We start from the raw sequence: 27,670 nt of genomic DNA, 5'->3' as shown, positions 1-27,670 counted from the left end.
ATGATGAAAATAGAGTCCTCAATTTGTTTCACAATTGCTACACATGCCAAACTGCAAATCTAAAATTAGAAATAGATACTGTGGGCCATGTGTAATGGTATGGTATATGGTATGATATAATAATTTTAAACTGTTGACAATGTTTTGGTTTTATACAAGATATACGAAAATACTTCGATATTTTACACATCTGGACGGCTTGACTAGTAAACTTTGAATGATCACTTTTACTACTAGCGAAAATCTCGAGCAGATTTACAGCCAAAAGAAAAAAAAATAAATGAGCCGTGCCATGAGAAAACCAACATAGTGGGTTTGCGACCAGCATGGATCCAGACCAGCATGCGCATCCGCGCAGTCTGGTCAGGCTCCATGCTGTTCGCTTTTAAAGCCTATTGGAATTGGAGAAACTGTTAGCGAACAGCATGGATCCTGACCAGACTGCGCGGATGCGCAGGCTGGTCTGGATCCATGCTGGTCGCAAACCCACTATGTTGGTTTTCTCATGGCACGGCTCAAATAAACATCATCATTAAACATTAAAGCATGTTTTACCTAAAATATACGTATGCCATTCATAAATGAATTATGAGAGACTTTAAAGCAACTTGTAGATAACTAGATTACTGTATGAGCAACAGTCGCCTTTCAAAGCAACCAAATGATATTATACATACCCTAAAACTAGATTGTTATTGTTTAATTACCACATTGAAATACTTAGAATAAGACAATGGGAATAGAAAACGAGTGCAAACGTATACTATCGTAAAAGAAATGTTGTAAAAAATCAAATATCCCCTATTATTATATATTTATATATGATCAGATCATAAACAAACTGTGTATATATGATCAGAACATATAGAAACTAGGAACAAAAATTGATTAACAATAACATTCTAGGATTATAATAAAGCTTTTATATATCAGATAGAGAAAACGATGAAGGTACATGAGAATATAATATCGCATCTAAATTGCCGATTGTCAAAGGGTCCGCTACCTTTTTGTTCGTAACTAAGTCCAAAAGTAAAAATTTTGCTTTTACTTCTGTTGATTTTGCTGGATAACTTCCTCACAGTAGAAAAATCATCTTCGATTTCGCAGCAGTGAAAGAGCATGACACAATGTCTGTACTTAAACCATTCCGCTAAGGTTTGCGGGGTCGGAGGCAGATAAACATATGTGAGGTCTCTAGTGATTCAAACGTTCAAAAGCCATCCTGTTTAACCTTAGAATTTCGCCCTTTTCAAAAAGTCTACGTACGCTGATGCGGCTTTAGTTGTATAGCTAAGAAAAGTCATACAGTAAGACTCATATAAAGTTTTTTTTAGATTGATATTTTAAAGAATACTGTGTAATGTAATTTACATTAAAGTTTTAAGCCGAAAATAAGCAAAAATGTTTTCATGAATTGCTGATGCTTTCAAGATCGTTTGTATGGATAACGCGTGTGTTCTGGCTGTCACCGGCAGCATCTTTTTACTGTTCATTTACAATTAACAGAAGAGATGATTAACGTATCAATACAGGTGAAGGCGGTCATTTAGTGTAAAGTTATTAAAGCATTATTGTTTATTATAACTTAAAATATTTGCTAAACTTCCGCTTTTGTAAAAAAATTTACTAATTAAATAAAAGTCACTTCACAGGATGTTAACCTCATTTGGTCATCAATGGACATTTTGAACATTTTAAAACAGTCATTGTTAGGGGTTTCTTCAACAGCCCATGTTAAAACCTATGAGATATGGATGTCTGTCGTCAAATTTTCATACAAAATGAACTTTACTAAATGAAAAATGATACAATAATTCGTCTACCGATATCGCACGCCCTCCGAAATATGTCATATAGCACTAAATACATTCTACATTTTAATAATTTCCTGTAGAAGCCCAAAGTTCTCACTTCTACACATACTACTACTCTTTCCTTCATAGCTTGTATTCGTACCCATCACAATCCCCCAACAATACTGGCTACCTTTGTTAATATGTTTTAAAGAATGTGTAAAAAAGCCATATGATTTGTTATGTTTTAATTTATAAAACAAATAACGTTGCATTGGCAAAAAAAAAATATATAATTCTAAAATACAGTATATTACTTTGCTGTTTTGAGTCAGGTTATTCTATAAATGGTGTACAAGCAATAAGTTGTTGTTGGGTTTAACGTCGCACCGACATAATTATAGTTTATGTACTGATGTATTGTGTATAAAGGTACCACTTTCAATGAAACAGTATCAGTTATTGGGCTTGTAAATCATAAAAATGAATGAGTAAGTTAGATAAGGTTTGGATTTTAAATGTACGTCTAGAGTCAATAAACAGGTAATTTAAGAATAAGTACAAAAGCTTGTCCTATGATTCCAGATATCAAATAAATCTACTGCGATCTTCTAAAATATTTTAATAAATTTTAGTTCTAAAATAAACAATTCTTCTTTTAATGCATGAACTGATTGAAAATAAAAATTCTAGAAAATTGAAAACAAATTGTTAATAATTACATCAGATATACAAATCCAGATAAATCCTCGTCTTTTTTTATGTGTGAATTTTTCAAAAAGCCGTCATATACACATATATTAATCTTAATGTTTTTTCGTAAAGTCAAATAACACATATAATGACTAAAACTATTTTGTAGAGGTGTTACCCCCTTTGTCAAGCTTTCAGTTTAGAATAAATATATGTCATTTAAGATATTTTATTTATAAGGTTTCGGAAACTTTGGCTTGCATTACTCATGATAACGACCATAGTATCCAAAAGCCACAACACAGAGACCGTAAACATGAATGAGTAAGTTAAATAAGGGTGGATTTTAAGTGTAATTCTAGAGTCAATAAACAGACAAAATAAATACAAAAGCTTGTCTTATGATTCTATATGGGGATCTATAAATATTTCAGCGATTGTTAATATCTTCAATCTGTAATACCACGCCTTTTATAAGAAGCTGTTGGTATCAAGAGGTAATCAAACAAAATTTCTTCTTAATATCACCGTAAAATATTGCGATACTGAATTAACGAATGAGTTAATAATAAATCAAACATGGCTTTACTCGCCCCCGAATTTTACTTGTTAACCTTTCTTTTAAATATTAGTTTGTTCAAAGGATAAAAAGATAGCAATGAATTAAATAGCATCATTATGTTCTTTACAAAATATTGCAATACTGAATCAACGAATGAGTTAATAATAAATCAACCATGGCTTAACTCGCCCCGTTGCTTTACTTGTTAACTTTTTTTAAAATAGGATAAAAAGATAGTAATGAATTATATAGCATATTGGACAGTAAACATGTTCTTTACAAAGCGTTTTAACACAATGAATTGGCATTCCATATTTATCTTTATAAATGTAAAATGTTGTATTCAGTGTCATATGTACATTTTACGTCAATATTTATATAAATACGGGACATTTTTTGTTTCAGTGTTTACAAGATCAAAATGTATTTCACTGAGATAAAACTAGATGCAGTATTTTTTACAAGTGGTGTTGCCACGAGCAAAAACGTTAAAAAAAAAATCTTCCTTTTATTTCATAACTTTTACTTTATTTTCCAAAAATGTGCACACATAACTTCACGCGTAACATCATGACGCAAGCATAACATGAGCATGTCATAATGTCCATATTAGAAAATTTGAAATTCACATTGTTGTGATCGCTGGATTTAGAGGTCTTTCACTGAGTGAACACTAGGTGCGGTATTTTCTCGAGTGGCGTAGCCACGAGCAATATGTTAAAAAACCCCAAATTTTCCTTTTATTTCATATTTTTATTTTCATTTTCCCAAAATAACTTTAAATTTTATTTAATTTAAACAGGCGTTATTAATTCAACTTGCTGTGTGACAACGCATTTCATAATTGTCCATTTTAATCGACCTTGCGGGGCACGCATAGCTGCCATTACGCAGATCCGCAGCTGCGTAGTGAAAATATGGCAAGCATAACAATTAAATTTGCTAATCTATTTCTTTGCATAATTCAAGATCTAGCACCGGTACCTATGATTTTAATACATATTTCCGCTTTAAACTTGATTCTCAGTCAGAACAAAAGTTTGAAGAAATTCTGTCCTTAAGAAAATTGTTGCATATATACATATAGGAAACTGTCAGATGTGTCTTTAAATGTACACAATTATCAATTATTCCATGGTCACATTATTAAAGAAAAATAATCAAACAGAAATCAAATAATTATACCAAATTATTGCCCGGGTATGATATTAGAGTGTGTGACATCCAGTTAGATAAATATCTTCTTTCTTTATTATTGGTAATTAATTTTTTTTCAATGGCATAATAAGGTACTAAATTATATGTATTATATTTCAGAAGACCTTAAACAAGATTCTTTAAAGCTATTACTTTAAGATTTCAGTGTTATACTTGGTATTTGATATTGTTGGGATATATCAACAGTCACGTTATGTTTTTAATATTTGTTTCATGAATCGGTATGTTAGTACAATGTCAAAAGGACTATTTTTGGTTCACTATAGCCTAATATATGTTATTTCCATGTATATTTTATCAGACTGAAATTAAAATAAAAGTGATAATTACGCCACGAGTTGGACTAAGTTTACGTGTGCAATCTTACACGAATATCTAGTAAAACAATACATTTTATATAAAAGAAATGAGAAAGAATAAGTTATTCGTGAAATATTTATGCTTCAAATAGATCTATACGCTAAAATGCACCATTTGCCGTTCTCACATTAAAACATAATCAAGGGGAGGATACCCCGACCCCCACATTACCTCTGTGTACTATGAAAAATGTCCCAGCTACGCGCCTGACAAAGCAGTGTTAAATGAGGTAATAAATAATTATAATTTATCACATTTTTGATGTCATTTGAGTCAGTAAAATGATAGTTTCGGTATTGCAATAGTGAAACAACATTCTGACGTTAAAATTATCTAAGAAATGATATATCTAAAACAGTGATTTGTCGTTGAATAGAACCATCGTTTCGAGTTTTGATGCGAAGGAATTATTTTAAGAGGACACGGCCCCTGTGATATAATAATAGGCATCTAAACAATGATTTTATTGAAGACCATTTCACTGTCTGAGATATACCATTTCGACACTAACACGTTATCAAGGATTATTATAGTTCAAACATCGTTTTTATCCAATGACAAGCGAGGGATTTTCAAAAAAGTAACCAATTTTTTTTCATATTGTTTCATAACTGAAGAATCTGATCCACTTAATCATGAAGTAGTTCAAAATTAATGAGTATTCATTGTTCCGCCTACTATGGATTTCCCACATTCTAGGAGGCGGAGCAATTACCAAAGCAGGGACTGCATAAAAGAAATAATGTGTCTATGTAATAAACGGACCAAATAGATAAATGAACCGTGCCATGTGAAAACCAACATAGTGGGTTTGCGACCAGCATGGATCCAGACCAGACTGCGCATCCGCACAGTCCAGTCTGGTCAGGATCCATGCTGTTCGCTAACAGTTTCTCTAATTCCAACAGGCTTTGAAAGCGAACAGCATGGATCCAGTCTGGTCAGGATCCATGCTGGTCGCAAACCCACTATGTTGGTTTTCTCATGGCGCGGCTCAAATATCAAATTATGTTTTAGTTTCATTTTAATGCAAGCTGTACTTTCATAGTTCAAGTTTGACCTTTCTGCACCTTTCACTTCCTCTACTGGTCTAAAAAAACCAGGGTGCACTTAGATTTTACTTTGTCTTGTTTTATTCAGTATACATGTAGTTGCTTTGGGAGACAATCAAAATCCCCTTGATCAAAATCCCCTTCACTGAAAAATGACAGGGTGTTACAAAATCCCCTTCATACTTTTGCAGGGGGTATCATAATCCCCTCTGTGATTTTTACTTATTTCATCAAGTTCAAATACAACTATATACAACTTAAAAGTCTATTGCATGAAGCATGTAAATACAATGCCTTTAGCAAACATAATATAATTTGGAGCACTGATATCTATATATCTATAATGTTAATCACAGAGGGGATTATGATAACCCCTGCAAGTGTGTGAAGGGGATTTTGTAACACCCAGTCATTTTTCAGTGGAGGGGATTTTGATCAAGGGGATTTTGATATACACTCAGTTGCTTTAATTGTACTGTTAGATCATTACGAGTTAAACCTGCATATTATATTTCCATTGAATAAGAATATAAAATTGTGTTCCACAGACTACTCGATAAGACTTAGTCGTCTACTATGTAACTAAATTAAAATCTTCCAGCTGTTTTGCTAAAGGATGGCACTAAAATGACCTTGTATAAAGTTGTAGTAAACATGTACTTCTCCATCATGAGTGAAGATAAGACCAGCCAATGAATTCAAAGAGACTGAGGAGGCGTGGTTTAGTTTACTTCAGAGAGAGCTTTTTGTTTCTTTAACCTGTCAGTTAAATGAAATGGGACGTTTAAACTATAAATAGGTTATAGATACACTTATTAAACTTCTAACGCATTAAGTTTTGCCTTCACTACGCTACGCTCCGTTTCGGCAAACTTAATTGCATTAGAAGTTCAATAAATGATCTATAACCTATACTTATTTGACGACATCCTTTAAATATTTGCCTGTGTTCTATTGGTTTCATTTCAGCGTGCCGCTATGCCACTTTCAAGAAAGTATGACGTAATAAGTGTGACGTCAGAAAAATGAATTATAACATATTCTAATATGACTAACCGTTTCCGGCCCTGGCGTGTATAAACAAAGACCTACTATTGGCGTCATGCTTGCGCGAAGAAACAGTTCCATTATACTTGATATCAATTTTACAATAAAGAACATACTAGAATCGAAATAAATTATAGCAAAACAGTGTTTTATCCCTATTTATACACTCTATAAATTAGACGATAAATCACAAGACGGCCTTGATTGTTGTCATTCTGACATGCTCATTGACGTATTTTAATAAATATTATGCTGAACTTCATTTACCCGAGGAGTAATGTATCGAACGTCATGCGGCAACTTGACGGCAACTTGACGTCATTATTGGCGTCATAATGCTCTCTTACCGGTCCGCGCGTCAACTGTTGTTTATCGCAGAATAAACATAGCTTGGTTTTCTTCTTTGTTTCAGTGGAAGTCAAATCGAGTCATGTTAGGATAATCTATTGCACACGTTTACTAGATCTAGATTCAATATCAAAAGACATGCATATACTTTCCTCTTTATGTGTAATATTTAGAAAAATATCTATATCAGATCGTCAGTCCATTTGTCAGTCAAAGTCCCGTCCCATGTTAAATTATTACCACTCATAGTTTAATCATGGTTAACTTCTCTCTATGTAATACGTAGTAGATTTATAGAATAGAGGTCATTGACCGGAAAGTAAATATGTAAAGAAACTTTTTAACAGACTAGTAACTAGTTTACCCGGCGTCAGTTTTTTATTGTATTAAATTTAAAGAATTGAAGACTGAATACGTAACAAAATCGACTTATTATTAGACTAGTAACTGGGTAATTGTCGGTTTTAATTGTTGTTTTTAATTTGCAGAATGAAAGTTCATTGACTGAAAAGTGAACATTTAATAAAATAAACTTATTTATGAGACTAGTAGGTAGTTAAGTGACTGGTAATCAACAAATTGCATTAAATTTACAGAATGAAAGTTCAATGACCAAAGAGTGAATATGCAATAAAATAAACCTTATCGGGCCAGTAGCTAGTCTAGAGCCTCTTCAAACTGTCAAACTATTGCAACAGATCAAGTAATATAGCAATCTGGCAGATACATAATATAAAGTCATCTGGCAGATACATGATATATAGCCATCTGGCAGATACACAATATATAGCCATCTGCCAGATACACAATATTTAGCCATCAAGCAGATACACAATATACAGCCATCTGACAGACACACAGTATATAGCCATTTGGCAGAAACACAAGATGTAGCCATCTAGCAGAAACATTATATATAGCCATCTAAATACATGATAAATAGCGATCTGGCAAATACACAATATATAGCCATCTGGCAGATACACAATATATAGCCATCTGACAGATACACAATATTTAGCCATCTGGCAGATACACAATATACAGCCATCTGGCAAATATACAATATATAGCCATTTGGCAGATACACAATATATAGCCATTTGGCAGATACACAAGATATATCCATCTAGCAGAAACATTATATATAGCCATCTAAATACATGATATATAGCGATCTGGCAGATACACAATATATAGCCATCTGGTAGATACACAATATATAGCCTTCTGGCAGATACACAATATTTAGCCATCTGGCAGATACGCAATATACAGCCATCTGGCAAATACACAAGATATAGCCATCTGGCAGATACACAATATACAGCCATCTGGCAGATACACAATATATAGCCATCTAGCAGAAACATAATATATAGTCATCTGGCAGATACACAATATATAACCATCTGGCAGATACATAATATATAGCCATCTAAATACATGATATATAGCCATCTGGCAGATACACAATATATAGCCATCTGGCAGATACACAATATGCAACCATCTGGCAGATACACAAAATACAGCAATCTGGCAGATACACAATATATAGCAGTCTGGCAGATACATGATATTATATAATTCCGAATAGTCATACTGGAATTGTGGGGTCTGCTATGAGGATGTACAGTCTCACAAGTAACTTTGACTGAAGACACAGAGAGGGGTGTGGACTTTTCTTTGTTTTCCCGACTAAAATGAAAGTTTGTTTTTACCCTGTATGCCAGCAAGAGCAGTAAAAGTAAGACACATAAAATTCAGTGGAAACGGATTGCTGTCTGCTTAAAGGCTCATAATGCATTTTTATAATGTGGCTGCCATCGAAAACGATATTTATTTCTTGTTAAAACCCTGTTTCTGATAACTGTTTCCTCGTGTATTTGCGAAATAGTTTTGAATATTAATTAGCATAGCAGAAACCATTATTGATTAGTGTTGTTTATAATTACCTCCCTTTAACACTCATATAGAATAAGTTGATATGTTATATTGAAAGTACAGTTTTTCTAACCATGTACGCATAACATCTATTTGAATAGCTGCTTTCTCTTTTTTAAATGAGCCGTGCCATGAGAAAACCAGCATAGTGGGTTTGCGACCAGCATGGATCCAGACAAGCCTGCGCATCCGTGCAGTCTGGTCAGGATCCATGCTGTTCGCTTTCAGATCCTGTTGCAATTAGAGAAACTGTTAGCGAACAGCATGGATCCTGACCAGACTGCGCGGATGCGCAGGCTGGTCTGGATCCATACTGGTCGCAAACCCACTATGTTGGTTTTCTCATGGCATGGCTCAAATAAGATTATGAGCATTACTGAACTTTAATATAGCTGTTTTAATAGTAGTAATGCGCTAAACTATTAGTGTATTTAGTACTATCAGATTATTGGCAATCAAATCTGTTACATAATGTATACAACTTTAATTTCTGTATCATAATACATTATTTCAAAAAGGTCATGCTGTCTGGTGAAATTCAATATCATAATTCATATTTATATATTTGATACGATTTTCTTTGATTTGATATGAATCAGGTAGACGGCTATGTTTTAATTTGTTTACTTGTTGGTGTAGTGATGTCTGACAGTTTGAAGATGGCCTATCTACAATACTCATCCATGAATGGTGCAATGAAAAAGAATAAAAAATAAAAAATTTATGGAATGTATCATGATGTAGTCCGTCTGCGTCTCCATACCTTTGGCATCAGGAAAGCAAGAATAACTGAAACCACTTTACAATAAACCTTTAACCTGCTGGCGGCAAGTGATTTTGCCTTTGCGACCAGTGCAGACCAAGAACAGCCTGCACATCTGTGCAGGCTGATCATGATCTGCACTGTTCGCTAGTCAATCAGTAATTTTTCATTGAAAACCCCTTCCAATAATAAATGGTATTGCCCAAATTGAATGATGGACTATTCCATTTTATAAATTTAGCGGACTAATGGTTAAAGAAAGAAGACGAAATGTATCATGAGGTGGAAAGTCTGCGTTTTTATACCTATGGTATCAGGGAAGCACATATTATTTCACAGTTTATGAACTAGATGTTTGTCCATTATATCCCTTTTTATGACTCTAAGTAAAATACTTTTTGAGATTCATGTAACATAAACTTGTATCCCATTTATGAATACTTTTGATAATCATGGACCACAACCCTGGTCTGACTGACAGAAATCCGAAACAAAATTACAGGTGCGGTGCGCAACTTCACATGCTGAATAATATTTATATGATGTTTTATGACCCTAGGTCAAATGCTTTCAAGTTGAGATATGTGCGACAAAACTTTTATGTCTTTTTTTATGCAGATTTTTGACTAAGCCAAGGGCCTTAACTCTGGTCTGGCTGATTAATATCTCTTACAAAACCCCAGGTGCACAACTTCACATGGTGAATAATATTCCTGTAATGTTTCATGATATTGGGTCAAATACTTTTTGAGATACATGTGAAACAAACGTAAGCCTTTTTTATGCATATTTAAACTAAGTCAAAGGTCATAACCCTGGTCTGGCTGTGTGAGATCCAAATTAAAACCCCTAGTGCACAACTTCCTGTACTGAATATCAGTCCTTGTCTTTAAAATTAAGCCGATTTGCTTGTTTGAAGTACACGGTTGTATGATGTTATTTACAATGTGTGTTGGCGATATCATTGTAAAATGTTAATTTAGTATTCCTGATAGCGAATTAATCTTAATTTCATTTCAATTTTAATTACAGAAATTCAATGGAAATAAAAGATCTGTATACTTCTTATAAAAATATGTTGGTAATAAATCTGAGTGTTTTTATTAATTCTTTGGTATTAAGCAGAAGTAAAATTACTTCTGTTTTTTCTGTTTAGTTTTACTTGGCGTTTCGGTGGCTTATTACGTTGACCAACTGGGGCGGAATTGCGCAAATAAAGAGCTTTTTCTACAGATATGTCAAAACCATCGCCTCTAATACGAGCATATTCTTCTGCAGATATGTCAAAACCATCGCCTTAAATACTAGCATATTCTTCTGCAGATATGTCAAACCAATGCCTCTACTACCAACATATTCTTCTGCAGATATATCTAAACCATTGCCTCTAATAGGAGCATATACTTCTGCAGATATTTCAAAACTATTGCCTCTAATACGAGCATATTCTTCTGCAGATATATCAAAACCATCGCCTCTAACTCCAGCATATGTTTTCTGATATGTCAAAACCATTGCCTGTAATACCAGCATATACTTCTACAGACATGTCAAACCATTGCCTCTAATACGAGCATATTCTTCTGCAAATATGGCAGAACCATTGCCTCTAATACGAGCATATTCTTCTACAGATATGTCAAAACCACTGCCTGTAATATCAGCATATACTTCTACAGACATGTCAAACCATTGCCTCTAATACGAGCAAATTTTTCTGCAAATATGGCAGAACCATTGCCTCTAATACGAGCATATTCTTCTACAGATATGTCAAAACCACTGCCTCTAATACGAGCATATTCTTCTGCTGATATGTCAAAACCATTGCCTCTAATACCAGCATATTATTCTGCAGATATGTCAAAACCATCGCCTCTAACTCCAGCATATTTTTTCTGATATGTCAAAACCATTGCCTGTAATACCAGCATATACTTCTACAGACATGTCAAACCATTGCCTCTAATACGAGCATATTCTTCTGCAAATATGGCAGAACCATTGCCTCTAATACAAGCATATTCTTCTACAGATATGTCAAAACCATTGCCTCTAATACGAGCATATTCTTCTGCTGATATGTCAAAACCATTGCCTCTAATACCAGCATATTATTCTGCAGATATGTCAAAACCATTGCTTCTAATACCAGCCTATTCTTCTGCAAATATGGCAGAACCATTACCTCCATTATGAGCATGTTCTTCTGCAGACATGGCAAAACCATTACTTACTCTAATATGAACATGTTCTTCTGCAGATATGGCATAACCATTGCCTCTAATATGAGCATATTCTTCTGCAGATATGGCAGAACCTTTGCCTCAAATATGAGCACGTTCTTCTGCAGACATGGCAGAATCATTACTCTAATATGAGTGTATTCTTCTGCAGATATGGCAGAACCACTGCCTCTTATATGAGCATGTTCTGCCTCAGATATGGCAGAACCATTACTCTAATATGAGCGTGTTCTTCTGCAGACATGGCAGAACCATTACTATAATATGAACATGTTCTTCTGCAGACATGGCAGAACCATTGCCTCTAATATGAGCATGCCCTTCTGATGATAAAGCAGAACCATTGCCTTTTAAACCAGCAAGTTTTTCCTGCAGATATGGCAGAACCTTTTTTTTTAAAATATTAGTTTGTTCAAAGGATAAAAAGATAGCAATGAATTAAATAGCATCATTGACAGTAACTATATGTTCTTTACAAAGCCTTTGAGAACAATGAATTGGCATTCCATATTTATATCATAAATGTAAAATGAACAGTGTTATGTGTACATTTCGCGTCAGTTTTCTGTATAAATAGGGGACATTCGTTTATTTCAGTTTTTACAAGATCGAAATGTCTTTCACTGAGTGATCACTAGATGCAGTATTTTCATGAGTGGCTTACCCACGAGCGAAAACATTAAGAGAAACAAATTTTCCTTTTATTTCGTAACTTTTTTATTTTCCAAAATGTGCACACATAACGTCGTGCGCAACATCATGACGTACGCTTAACATGAAGATGTCATAATGTCAATATTAAAAAATTTGAAATGCACATTGTTCTAATCGCTGGAATTAGAAAACGAGTTGTTTTCTGAATCCAGCAGAACTTTAAATTCTATTTAATTGAAACAGACATTGATTCAACTTGCTGTGTGACAGTCCGATGGCAGCAACGTATTTCATTCCATAGAAGATACGCTACACATGCCAGATACATGTATTAAAGTAAAACTGCTAGAATTGTGATCTTTGGAAGTATCTTTTTCTGCCAAAATAGTGGTTCACACATAGTTATGATTACAGACGATAAAGATTCTTAGTACATATTTTGTCGCTAATTGATAAAATAATCATAACAAAGCAAGTGTTAAATCATATAATTATCACTTTTTTGATGTTATTGGAGTGAAAGAGTCAAAATTATCATATTTTCGGTATCAAAATAGTGTAACAACATTTTGATGTTAATATAAAGTTATTTCATACATAGAGGGCGTTATTCGGACTGTCTTGGTAACACGTGATAAAATAATGTTACTTTTGTGTCATTCCATATCACACGGTATTACCGACGCCAGTGATGACAGATCACTGCCTGGATGACAGACACCAAATATTACAGACAAATGGTACGTAGGTTAGTTATTTAGTTGTGATAATGGTATAAATAAATCAAAGGCATTTTCGTATTCCCGAACCTGTTGTCCACTGACTGGAGACATTATCAGGTAGTTTTGGACTCGATTTTCTAATATCTGAAATAATCATGACGAGTTAAATATCACATATTTGATCCAGAAGGTGATTTGTTTTTGTTTTCGCTTCAAAATGTCTTTTGAGTGAATGAACCCGAGTAGTTTGAGATTATACACGAAAACATTCATCCCTCAGGACCATGTACACCAAATATAACTATACAGGTCTTTTCTGGAAAAAGTTACAGGCTTCCAAACTAGTCAGGGTAAAATATTACTACGTATTACTTGTTTGTAAAATCTGGTGTCTGTCATCACTGGCGCCGGTAATACAGTGTGCATATCGAATGTATGTATCTTTGAATAAAACTGATTAAATGTTCAACAGAGCCTCGTATTTTATTAATCTGTTGCACATGTTTACTAGATTCAATATGAAAAGACATGCATACGCTTTCGTCTTTATGTGTAATATTTAGAAAAGAATCTATACCAGATCGTCAGTCCATTGGTCAGTCATAGTCTCGTCCTATGTTAACATTTATCCTGCTAAATTTCTAAAATGGACTGGTCTATCATTCAATATGGGTGATACCACTTATTATTCAAAGGGATGTTCACTGAAAATTTACAGACTGAATAGCGAACAGTGCAGACCATGATCAGCCTGCACGAACGTGATCATGGTCTGCACTGGTCGCAAACGTAAAACCAGCCAAAGGTTAAATTATTTCCACTCATAGTTTTATCATGGTTAACTTCTCTCAATGTAATACATAGTAGATGTTCAACAGATTGTATTTAATTTACAGAATAAAGGTCATTGACTGAAAAGTAAATATGTAATAAAGTAAACTTTTTTATTAGACTAGTAACTAGTTTACTGTCAGTTTTTTTATTGTATTTAAATTACAGAATAGAGGTCATTGACTGAAAAGCAAATATTTAATAAAAGAAACTTTTTAATAGACTAGTAACTAGTTTACCCGGCATCAGTTTTTTTTTATTGTATTTAATTTAAAGAATGGAAGTTCATTGACTGAAAAGTTAATACGTAAAAGATCGACTTGTTATTAGACTAGTAGCTACCTAATTGTCACTTTTTTATTGTATTTAATTTACAGAATGAAAATTCCTTGACTGAAAAGTGAATATGTAATAAAATAAACTTTTTATTAGACTAGTAGCTAGTTTAGTGAATGGTTATCAACAAATTGCATTAAATTTACAGAATGAAAGTTCAATGAACGAATAGTGAATATGCGATAAAATAAACTTTTTATCGGATCAGTAGCTAGCCTAGTGCCTCTTCAAACTGTCAAACTATTGCAACAGGTCAAGTAATATACCTATTTGGCAGATACAAAATATATAGCAATCTGGCAGATACACAATATATAGCCATCAGGCAGATACACAATATAGCCATCTGGCAGATACATGATATATAGCCATGTGGCAGATACACAATATACAGCCATGTGGCAGACACACAATATATAGCCATTTGGCAGATACACAATATACAGCCATCAGGCAGATACACAATATAGCCATCTGATAGATACACAATATATACCCATCTGGCAGATACATGATATATAGCCATTTGGCAGATACACAATATATAGCCATCTGACAGATACACAATATACAGCCATCTAGAAGATACACAATATAGCCATCTGGAAGATACACAATATATATCCATCTGGCAGATACATAATATATAGCCATTTGGCAGATACACAATATATAGCCAGATGGCAGATACACAATATATAGCTATCTGGCAGATACACTATATAAAGCCATTTGGCAGATACACAATATACAGCCATCTGGCGGATACACAATATATAGCCATCTGGCAGACACATTATATATAGCCATCTGGCAGATACACAATATATAGCCATCTGGCAGATACATGATATATAGCCATCTGGCAGATACACGATAAATAGCCATCTGGCAGATACTTAATATATAGCCATCTGACAGATACAAAATATACAGCCATCTGGCAGATACACAATATATAGCTATCTGGCAGATACACAATATACAGCCATCTGGCAGATACACAATATATAGCCATCTGGCAGATACACAATATACAGCCATCTGGCAGATACACAATATATAGCTATCTATCGAGCAGATACACAATATATAGCCATCTGGCAGATACATGATATTATATAACTAAGAATGATCATACTGGAATTGTGTGGTCTGCTTTTAGGATGTACAGTCTCACAAGTAACTTTGATTGAAAGCACAGAGAAGGGTGTGGACTTTTCTTTGTTTCCCCGACATAGCAGAAACTATTATTGATTAGTGTTGTTTATGATTACCTCCCTTTAACACCCATATAGTATAACTTCATATGAGCCGCTCCATGAGAAAACCAACATAGTGGCTTTGCGACCAGCATGGATCCAGACCAGCCTGCGCATCCGCGCAGTCTGGTCAGGATCCATGCTGTTCACTAACAGTATCTTTAATTCCAATAGGCTTTGAAAGCGAACAGCATGGATCCTGAACAGACTGCGCGGATGCGCAGACTGATCTGGATCCATGCTGGTCGCAAAGCCACTATGTTGGTTTTCTCATGGCATGTTATATTGAAAGTAGAGTTTTTCTTACCATGTAATTATGCATAACATCTATTTGAATAGCTGCTTTCTCTTTTTTTAAATAAGGTTAAGAGCTTTATGGAACTTTAATATAGCTGTTTTAATAGTAGTAAGGCACTAAACTATTAGTGTATTTAGTATTATCAGATAATTGGCAATCAAATCTTTTGCTGCGTAAACGTTGCAGAATGTATTCAACTTTAATGTCTGTATCATATAACAGTATTTCAAAAAGGTCATGCTGTCTGGTGAAATTCAATATTGTAATTCATATTTATATATTTGATATGATTTTCTTTGATTTGATATGAATCTGGTAGACGGTTATGTTTTATTTGTTTACTTGTTGGTGCACTGATATCTGACTGTTTGAAGAGGCCCTATCTACATTTTTCATCCAAGAATGGCGCTGTGAAAATGATGTTTTTATTTTATTTTGACAATGCATTGTTTTACTGTAGTTTGGGAAGTGTTCCTTGCCAAACGTTGAAAAAGAAACATTTTAAAAGTGAGATAAAGTAATGTGATAAAGTTGTAAAGTGAAATTTAATCATAAATTGTCATTTGTTTAAACTCCAATGTACCATGGAATGTATCATGATGTGATTTTAAGATATATGCAACACAAGCTTTTAGGCACTATATGCGTGTTTTGCACTAATTCAAGGACCATAACTCCAGTCTGGTTGAGTGAAATCCCAAACAGAACACCAGGTGCGCAACTTCATATGCTATCCCCTAATGTTTTATGACTTTTAGTAAAAAGCTTTTAGAGATACATATGACATAATCTTGTATCCAATTTATGCATATTTTTGATAATCATGGACCAAAACTCCGGCCTGACTGGCAGAAATCCGAAACAAAATTACAGGTGTGTAATATTCCTATGATATTTCATGACCCTGGGTCAAATACTTTTTGATATCTGTGCGACGAAACTTTTAGGCCTTTTTATGCAGATTTTTGACTATGTCAAGGGCTTTGACTCTGGTCTGGCTGATCATTATCTCTAACAATAAGTGCACAACTCCACATGCTGAGTAATATTCCTGTAGTTTCATGATACTGGGTCAAATACTTTTTGAGATACATGTGAAACAAACGTAGGCACTTTTTATGCATATTTAGACTAAGTCAAAGGCCACAACTCTGGTCTGGCTTTGATAGATTCAAATTAAAACCCCTGGTGTACAACTGCCTGTACTGAATAACAGTCCATGTCTTTAAAATTAAGCCGAGGCTTGTTTGGGACACACGGTTATATGACGTTATTAACAATGCGTGATTGGCGATATAAATCAAAATTATATCTAGCTAAAAGTAATGAGACAGACCATTTGGATCTGATTAAAGTTTAATTTAACATTCCTAATAATAGGCATTAGAACATTTTATAGCGAATTAATCTTAATTTCATTTTAATTTTAATTACAGAAATTCTATGGATATAAAAGATGTGAATACTTTCTGTAAAAAATACGTTAGTTATAAATACGGTTGTTTTTGTTCGTTCTTTGGTATGAAGCAGAATTAAAGTTACATTTTTTCTGGCAGTTCGGTGACTTATTACGCTGTCCAATTGGGGCAGAATTGCGCATATAAAGAACTTTTTCTACAGATATGTCCAAACCAGTGCCTCTAATATGAGCATTATATTATTCTGCAGTTATTACAAAATCATTGCGCCTAATATGAGCTTGTTCTTCTGCAGATAAGGTAGAACCATTGCCTCTTAAACGAGCACGTTTTCTACAGATGTGGCAGAACAACTGCCTTAATTACGAGCATGTTTTTTCTACAGATCTGACAGAAACATTACATCAAATACGAGCTTATTTTTTCTGCAGATACTGTAAGGCCATTGCCTCTAAAACGAGCATGCTTTTTTGCAAATATGGCATAAATATTGCTTCTGTTATAAGTATGTTTTTCTCTGCAGATATGGCAGAACTTTTGCCTGTAATACAGCAATGATCAGTGTATGTAATACAATGCCATATAACATGACACCTTAAATAAATCGAAGTACTATATTTTCTGCTATTGACCGATATTCAAAATTAATTTTTTCAGGGCTTAAGTCAAAACGTAAGAAAATTATGAAAACTCTCTCCTGATGTCATGTCATATAATAATTACTGAATGGTTTCAAACCACGTGCAATAGTTTAAGCTTTATAAACAAATTGTTCAGTAAGTGTATAATGCTGAGCATTTAAATGTACTTCTGCACAACGATCGGGATGAAAATTTAACATTGAGAGTACAAACAGATTAAAAACCAAAATTCAATATTTGTACTTTTCCAAGCAGAATAGTGATAGTTTTATCATTTTTAAGAGTGTGAGACGCTTTATTTATTTCGAAATTCCGTTTTTATTTCTGTTTTCCCCATTCTTTATATGCCTATTAAAATACAAAAAAAAATTACAATCACAAAGATCAATAACTTGGGAGGACTTTTTTCATCTCTTTACGCACAAAATGAATAAGTAGCTTTAGAGGATTTTCATTTGGAATAGCTTTAGAAACTCTACTTTTCTGGAATAGCTTTACAGGCTCTATTCATTTAGAATAGCTTTATAGACTCTATTCATTTAGAATAGCTTTAGAAACTCTATATATTTAGAATAATTTTATAGACTCTATTCATTTGAAATAGCTTTATAGACTCTATTCAGTTGTAACAGCTTTGGAGACTCTACTCATTTGCAATAGCTTTATTGACTCTGTTCATTTAGAATAGCTTTATAGACTAAATATTTGCAATAGCTTTAGAGACTCTATTCATTTAGAATAATTGTATAGACTCTATTCATTTGGAAAAACATTAGAGACTCTATTCATTTGGAAAAGCTTTAGAGACTATTCATTTAGAATAGTTTTATAAATGCTACTCATTCGGAAAAGCTGTGTAGACTACATTCATTTGGAATATTTTGAATATCTTTAGATAAGAATTACCTTCTAATCCTGTACTCCTCACTGTTATAATAAATTCCGCATTTTCGATGCAAATGTCATGTAAATACAAGACTAACGACATACTGACAGTTATAACTTATAATTTATATATTACACTTATCGTTATTATTTATCTGTATATTTTCTGTATTGTAACCAAAAGCCTTGAGTGTGACTTGAGCGCTTACTACGAAATAGTAAATATATAATTTTAAGAAATCATCAATGACCTTGCAAAACAGTAGTAAAACAACTATGTATGACGGATAAAAGATCAGTCAAGGATTTCGGATATATTCGGATAATTTATTGAAGAAAAAGCTATTGCTTAAATACAAAAGAATGGGAAAATAGAATAGTGGTGGTGTATGGTCATGAAATAAAGAAATGTTTCAGTTATATTTTTGAGTATGGGTTCGAGTCCCACATATACAAAATAAGATTTTGTATTTTTATAGAATAAGTAATGCAGACATTTACAAAATATTATCTTATCGTTACTATCGACAGCTATTAGTATTATGCAATGGAATTTGCAACTGTATGAGCAAGTCCTCCAGAAGACTGTTTTAATTGAAGAATAGTGCAAGATTACGAAGATGCTCATGTTCCAGAGGCATCTCTGCTTCTTTAGCGTGCCAGGTGTTGAAGCCCATACACGGGACTCATAGTCCTAATATTAGTAATTTGAGTTTTAGGGGCGGGATCTCGATTTCTGGTTACGAGGTCGTTACCGCTAGACCACCCAAATCCAGTGCCTATGGAGTTGTGAGTTTTATGATTCTCGCCTGATAGAAGTTCACATGTATGCCCGAATCTCACTTTTCCCATCCATATTTTTTGTTCAATCAATACACGGGAACAATAAACTAAAACAGTTTGCATGTTTATGGCGGTGTCTTTTCGAAAACTCGTTGAGTAAAATTACACAAAACGAGCAGGAAAATATTTAGAAATGAAGGAAACCGTGCGAAATATGTAAACATTTTCTAAAAGAGAAAAGGATGATATAAGATAATACCAGTAAAGTTAAGCAGGTTAAAACAAAATGTAAGAAACCGCTTTTATTTATGAAAGGCGAGTTGATTTTCGTAAAGCTTTCATCCTTGCAGATATACAAACTGTATTGCATTTTAATTCCGTTAATATTTAGCCTGCAAAACGAATACGTTGTAGACAGATATCAGACGGCATGAACAGTCCAGTAAAGATTTTCGTTATGCATTACAAATACAAATCGAGGGCTTGGTGCAAAACTATTGTAAGTGTATATAAATAAAGAACAAGATACAATAGTTTTGCGCCAAGCCCTCGAAATGCAGTTACAAAGCCTTTACCATTTAGAAATATAAATTTGTACGTTTTAGTAAGAAAAACTAGTTTACATGAAGGCTAAAAGCATACAGACACTAAATAGGAAAATGGCGCTAAAAATAATGGCGGATTCAAATAGTCCTCAGTTTTTTTGCTCTGTAGAGATATTTTCCTTATTTTCTTTGCAATCCTTTTTGCTGAAATCACATGACAGATCTATGCTTGACAAGTATAGGTAGCATTTTCATAATGAAATAATAACATGACAGAATTTGTCATGGAAACATAGATCACTGCCACTACAATTTGGAGTCTCACTTTTTATCTGATTTTGCAGTTTGTGTGTTTGACTGAAAATATTTTTCTTGCATCGAACATGAACCCCACTTTTCTTTTGATTTTTATTCAGCACTGACAATATTCTTCAAGAAAATGTAAGTTACAGACGTTTAAAGTGCTGCGGCCATTGGAAATAAGTCAATTTTATATAGGATAAAGAAGAACAGCTATTTAGTGTGCTGTAACCTAAAATGAATATATAACGGTATTCTTATTGAAATATGGCAGCCACTTTAAATTCAAGATGGCCGCCATATTGGTGATCAAAAGAAATATTACTAATGGAATTCTTAATAAGTGACACATAGACTGTCAGACTGTATTTTCGTTCTCCAAAAGACTTTTTCCGTATCCATATCCATGTCAGACACCATAAGAACAGGCTTGTCCGAAATGTCGCTTTGGAGTTTTAACATTTAACCCTTAGCCTGCTATATTTCTAAAATGGACTGGTCCATCTTCAAATTTGGGCAGTACCATTTATCATTTGAAGGGGTATTTACTAAAAATTTACTGACTGAATAGCGAACAGTGCAGACCATGATCAGACTGCACGGATGTGCAGGCTGATCTTGATCTTGGTCTGCACTGGTCGCAAAGGCAGAATCACTTGCCACTAGCAAGCTAAGGGTTAAACATGAAATGGTTTGCATGAGTGTTTATATATTTGCACGTACCTGCTGACCTGCTACGTGAACAGGTTACTTGAACTTCTCGCCCGCATTCACATTTCACGGTATGTTTCTCAAATGGAGCGCTATGCGTGCCGAAATGGACGCTTCCTTTTGGACTTTTTGAACTTTCCCGCTGTGTTCTACAAAATAAAACATGAATGCTGCCTTTGAAAACAAATATTTGGACGAAATATTATTTTAGACATATACGGAATTCTTTCACCGGAAAAATATATGGGAATCATATTATCTGATAAAAGCAGTATTTCTTTCCAACTGATCTGGGACCTCCTTTAAACCTGTTGATACAAATGAACGGTTCTTTAATATACATCTTATTTCCGACATAACATCACGTGATTTCCAGACAATTTTATCATCGGTGTAGTGGTTATTACGATGGTATGTTGAGACATGTGCAATTGAATTATTTCAGTAGATCGAGATAATATCTACATCTACATCTACATGATACTTCCAACAATCATTAACGATTATGACTGGAAGGCGCTTGTCTGGGCAGTGTTAAAAATGAGAAAACTCATTAGGTGCAAAGAATAAAAATTACTACAGGTGCTAAGTTAAAAAACATAGTGAAGGAAGTTACTGCAGATGTACAGTGGCCAGCCGCTCAGCAAATATGTTGAGGCTGGGGCTGGACTGTACATATTGGGGAAGGCCATTCCATAGTCTGATTGTACGGGGGAAGAAGGAATTCATGTGGTATTGAGTGCGGGACTGTGGAATTAGGTAGTTCAGGTTTCTGGTCGGAGTTAGATGGTTATGGTCGACGCATACATGATTTGTTCGGATTTTGTAAAAATAGATGAGAGAAGATTGTATGCGCCGTTGTTCTAAAGTTTGCCAGTTTAGGGTGTTAATCATCTGGGTTACACTGCTTGTATAGTTCTAGTCGTTAAAGATAAACCGTGCAGCTGATCTTTGCACTTTTTCGACTTTGTATGAGAGGGACTTTTGCCAGGGGTGCCAGATGGATGAGCCGTGATAAAATGCCGTGCGATCGAAACGAGATGTCGTGCGGTCGAAATAAGATGTCAAATGCTCGAAGAAATGTGTCATGAGAAATTTCGAGCGTTTGACATCTTATCTTGAATGCATGATATGCCGTGATAAAATGCCGTGCGATCGAAACGAGATGTCGTGCGGTCGAAATAAGATGTCAAATGCTCGAAGAAATGTGTCATGAGAAATTTCGAGCGTTTGACATCTTATCTTGAATGCATGATATATTATGTTGATAGCTCGAGATAATTTTGAAATAATAACAATACATGTAAATAATGGTGCGTATCCTAAATATACCATCGTAAGTTATGTACAAAAAAACTGTAAAAGCACTGTTGAACTACATCAACGGCCTTCAATAAATGTAAACACTGACACGAAAAATCAAAAGTTTAGAAAGCCGTATCACAAACAAGATAGTGCCAAACATAACAATTTTATGACTTCACAAGACACGTACAGAGTGTTGTGGTTTGTTTCTTGATTGGTCATGACGCCTAGCAATATTTAAGCAGGTTTTCGCGAATATTACAGAGAAAAATAAACCTAAGCGAATATCTCACAATCTACAGTGCTTTGTCGGTAGTTTATACCTGTAAACATTTGGTGGAGGTTTCAGACTAAGTCGTCTGCTGAGTCTGCGAGACCTGTCATGATCACTACTGCCGTCTGGTGTGCTCGGATCTAAAGATTGTTTTCCATGCGGACGCTGAATCTCCGCAAACGTGAGTGGTGCGACAGAATCCTTCCTAGCTGGCCCATGTGAGACGCTGATAGTCTCTATGAAAGACGTCTTTCGCGCCTGATTCCAGAGATGATCGGACGATTCCATATCCTGAAAAGGGATGGTAGGTATTGGATACAGTAATATTATAATTATAGAGAATGTGCTCAATGCTCATTAACCTATTCACAAATCTTGCCAATGCAGCACCTTAATGGGAGCCACGGGCATTTTACTGACATAAAAAGGATACAACACATCGCCTTTTCATATTGAATTTATTATATACTGAGACTCTGCCAAGCATTTTTATCATTTTTCCTACACGAGTTTGGTACATGAAAAGACACAACAGTTACTTATTGTAAGACTCATTTTCTCACATACATTTTGTAACAGATTTATTTGCTGAAACAGCATAAGTTCACCTTTTACGTAAAAGGCGCTAATGGCAATTCGTGAAGTCGCTAAAATAGGTGACAAATTTTCCTGCCAGAAATCTGATCAAGACCATTAAGCTGATTCTAAAAATAATGAAAAAAAAAATACAGAAAGATAAATGACATAGTTTAGTGTAAGGTAATAGTCATTTTGAAATCTTAACCAGACAAATGCATGTGGTCAGGTAAGCGAAAGCACATAACTTACTCATGTGGAATCAATGATTTTTGTCTTCACTGTTTATGTTACAATCAAGAGGGATTTAGGGTTTTGAATTTTTAGCAAACTATTCAGCTTAATTCCATCTACATTAAACACTCATCTTGGTCAGTATATAGTGGACGAAAGAATGTGCACCAGTTGAAGACACGAGGCGCCAGGACAGACGACCAGTCGATAAAGTCAAAGTCCACAATTAAGGAGAACAAAAACAAATATTGTAAATATGACCTACTTCTATATTGAACGATAACATGGCTAGTTAATATAATAAAACACTGTTTCGATAAATTTACACCACAATTTTACATAATAACAGAACTTTTTAACATAATAAGACACTGTTTTGACAAATTAAGATCACGCTCTGACATGATAACATGAAATGTCCCGACATAAGACAGGTACGGCTTTCCATATACTTCAGTATGTATCTTTGTGTCAAATGGCAGATAAACGATTTGTGTGTTACATGCGAATTGTCGTGTGTTATCTCTAGCAGCGGATATATCCATGTGACCTTCACACTCGTAAGACGTGGAAATCCATAGTCAATCGTTTCTGTCTTCTTGATTTTCTGTTCTTAAATTTTCAATCAAACTTTCCGATTTCATTTATACCCTTTGAACAGTGGTTTGACATATTCAGGTTGTGTAAAATAAGCATCAGACTGTAGCGCAAGACCTCGTGTTTGACCCTAGGACTAGGAGGGGATGCATTACATTTCACAGAAGAGAATATATGTCTGAAAAAGATTATCTTCAATATGAATGTTGCCACGACTTGAGGAAAACAAGCCGGAATTGATTAGATTAACTGACTGGGAGACCATAACTGAAATGTACGGTGCCCCTAAAGTGACATGTTACACACTTTTTCCACTTAGGTATTTTTTTATTTCGTTTAAACGAAATAACTATTTCGTTTAAACGAAATCATTTCGTTCTAACGAAATAACTATTTAACTATTTTCGTTTCGAAATAGTTATTTCGTTTAAACGAAATAAAAAAGTCTCACATTACCTAAGTAGAAAAAAGTGTGTAACATGTCACTTTAGGGGCACCGTAGAAACGCTATTGAAAAACGGTATTACTGCAGTGGACTGTGCCTACCTAAATTAATGGGCAGAATGATATTTTTGTTCGCTAAGCCGGGTATAAACCACAAAGAGACTTCCGGCAAATCGCGATTCTTCGATGATTCGGCAGATTTCCCAGTTTGGTTTATACCCGCCTTAATGCATAAAATTAATTTTCAATCCATACAGTTTTCAGAAAAGTAGCTTGCAACAAAAAGTAGGTGGTAATTTCATTCTCAGTTACAAAGAATGGTGTTACCTAAAATAAATTAATTTATACTGTCGTTTAGTAGTCATAAAAACAATTAGAAAAATAAAAAAATGCAAAGCATATAACCTCAGAATCAGGTACATTAGTAACTGGAATTATCCGAATGAGGAAATACGATTTTTCTTTAACGGAAAGTTATATGTACATCCGAAGACTGTCGAATACATATATCACGTACATGTACAAAGTGATCAACCATATCTAAAAACATTTTGTATGACTATGTTGCCTATAAAACAAGTAATTGAACAGGTGTTATTAAACTGTTTCATCTGATCTCTAGCGTGTATGTTTTTACTATATTTAAGGTAATGAATCCTAAATGACATTCTGCAATGTTCCGTGTGAATATTTTATATATTTTTATATTTTATAACTTACCTGAGACAATTAAATCCAAACATGTAAATGTCAGTCAAAGAGAGAATGGGTTTCCTCTGTCTATCTGTCTATATTTCTAAGCCGGAATGTATAATCCTATCATTTATTCTGGAAAAAAGTCATCGCAGAGTCATGACATTTTAATTTGCAAGCATTCTCGGATAGTTATCACTTTCCTATTGTCAGTTTGATACTGTGGAATACGTTATCACCTATTTCACACCGTTTATTATGTGGTTAGCATTCAGTTAGCATATCATTTGCTCTAAGTAAAAATTACAAAAAAAAAAAAAATAGCATATATAGCAAGTAGCGTAGTTCCGTGCAATCAAATGGTCGTCAAAACACAAGTGTAGAGTGCCCAAACTAACCACCATAAGAATGTACGGAATCCTAGTAGTGTCATCGAGTTTTCGCTAATAAAGAACGCGAAAGTTTTATCATTATTTGGAATTCACATTTTCAAAGTCTAGAAGTCATATATTGCAAAATGTAAAGTTCCGTTTTCGCGTTTACGTAATTGTTGAAATTCCATTAACAATTTTCGCGTTTTCGTTTGTTTTTATTGATTGAAGTCATTAGATTTTTGACAAAAACATTTTCACCTTTTAAGTCATTTAGAATTTAAAATGAATTTTTCAGTGAGAAATGCAACTGTAATTTCTAGTTTTATTTTACTATCGAAATTGCGACTGAAACTGGGTAGCACGAAAACGCTTCCGTAAGAATATTATCTTTCTATTTTCGTACTCATCTAGTCACGAAGTCCCCTAGCGTCTTTCCATTTCCTGTTTGAGTTTTCGGTGTTTTACGAATTCAGATAAGCAAATAACTGAAGTGGTCCTTTTTGATACAGTTATTAGGCCTTCGACATTTAGTGTCAAATGTCAACAGTGGCAGATCAAAATTGAATAGAGGTGCTTCTCGCAAAGTTTGTCTTTTATACGCAAAAAAGATGTTGTTGTTTTTCACTACTGTTAACATTTTTCGAGTTTGAAAAGGGTGAGTTTTTTTTTTCGCCCACCGTATTGGAAATCTGATTTTCGGAACAGTTAATGGTAAAAATTATAATCATGATAATGACGTAAGCTTGTTACACTGTCACGAGTTCGGCTGGTTTAATTTGTAAGTTTATACGACACAGTTCTGTGTGCATCAATATTAATCTTCTATTTTCGAACTTGATTTAAATCGATCGGTCTTTTTTTGTCCTATTCTTGTTAATGTTATTTTTCAATGCTAGTTATTTTCATCTCCCCGCCAAATTGTTTAGATTATTCATATTTTAAGTATCATTTTGACTTTGACAGTGCTTAGAATAGGGTCGGGCGAATGACACATTTGAAGAAAAAAAACGAAAGGAGGGAAGTCAAACATTGTATATTCTGCGATAAAGAACGGTTAATGCACGGACCTTTAAGAGAACATTATGACGTCAATTATGACGTCAAATAGCCATAAGACGCTGAGTTCATTACTACCAGGAAGAATGAAGTTCAACATAATTGTTATCATCCTGTTTTAATGAATACCTTCTTGTGGTTAATCATCTGATATAACACGGTACATGGTTCAGATGTTTGGATAAATAAATGAAATTATAGTTAGACGATAATCAACGCGACGGCATTCATTATTTAGATCCAGTAAATAAACAATAGGGGAAAGTGGGGTTGAATGAGCCATGGGTTGAATGAGCCACCCCTTGTTACGTCCCTTTGCATTGCGACGACAACGATGCAGATAGAAGTTTTAGACGCGCCAGTTTTCAAACGGAGACCATATGCATCTATTTGACTTTAAGCAAAAAGATATTGATTTAATATCAATATAACCATTTCCGGTATCTGTAAGTATTTTTTTATATGTGTCGTTAGTTTTTCGTCACGAATACATGGTTCAGCCAATGAATGATTTAAGTATATCTATATAATCGCAATTTTACCCTGCATTGTTTCGTAAATATGTATGAAGGTCATACCGCCATTTTATCTAAAGTCACTACCATACAGTAAGACAAGAGTGTATGGGGTTGGTTGAGCCACTGCATACGGGTCAGGGTGTGACAGTGGCTCAACCTACCCCAAACTCAAAATTGATTA

General features: G+C 34.2%; 1 protein-coding gene across 2 annotated transcripts in view; it reads right to left on the bottom strand.

Moving 5' to 3' along the window:
* LOC123559383 (uncharacterized) overlaps window positions 1–25,958 on the bottom strand; it is a 71,242-nt gene extending 45,284 nt beyond the window's left edge. Inside the window, exons 1-3 of one of the 2 annotated variants that reach the window (XM_053552753.1) lie at window positions 25,569–25,958; window positions 23,047–23,288; window positions 21,431–21,567 (exon numbers count right to left, since the gene is read on the bottom strand). In XM_053552753.1, the coding sequence (XP_053408728.1) occupies window positions 21,431–21,567; window positions 23,047–23,285 (376 nt within the window). In that variant the 5' untranslated portion in view covers window positions 23,286–23,288; window positions 25,569–25,958. Of the gene's footprint in view, window positions 1–19,100; window positions 19,220–21,430; window positions 21,568–23,046; window positions 23,289–25,568 lie in introns of those variants that run through there. The other variant, XM_053552754.1, reaches the window with a different exon arrangement.
* Window positions 25,959–27,670: the final 1,712 nt, after the last annotated feature.

This window comes from Mercenaria mercenaria, chromosome 10 (genome assembly GCF_021730395.1).
Source record: "Mercenaria mercenaria strain notata chromosome 10, MADL_Memer_1, whole genome shotgun sequence".
NCBI lineage: Eukaryota > Metazoa > Mollusca > Bivalvia > Venerida > Veneridae > Mercenaria > Mercenaria mercenaria.
Note: the sequence above shows the minus strand (reverse complement) of the source record. Positions and strands in the feature narration are given on the sequence as shown.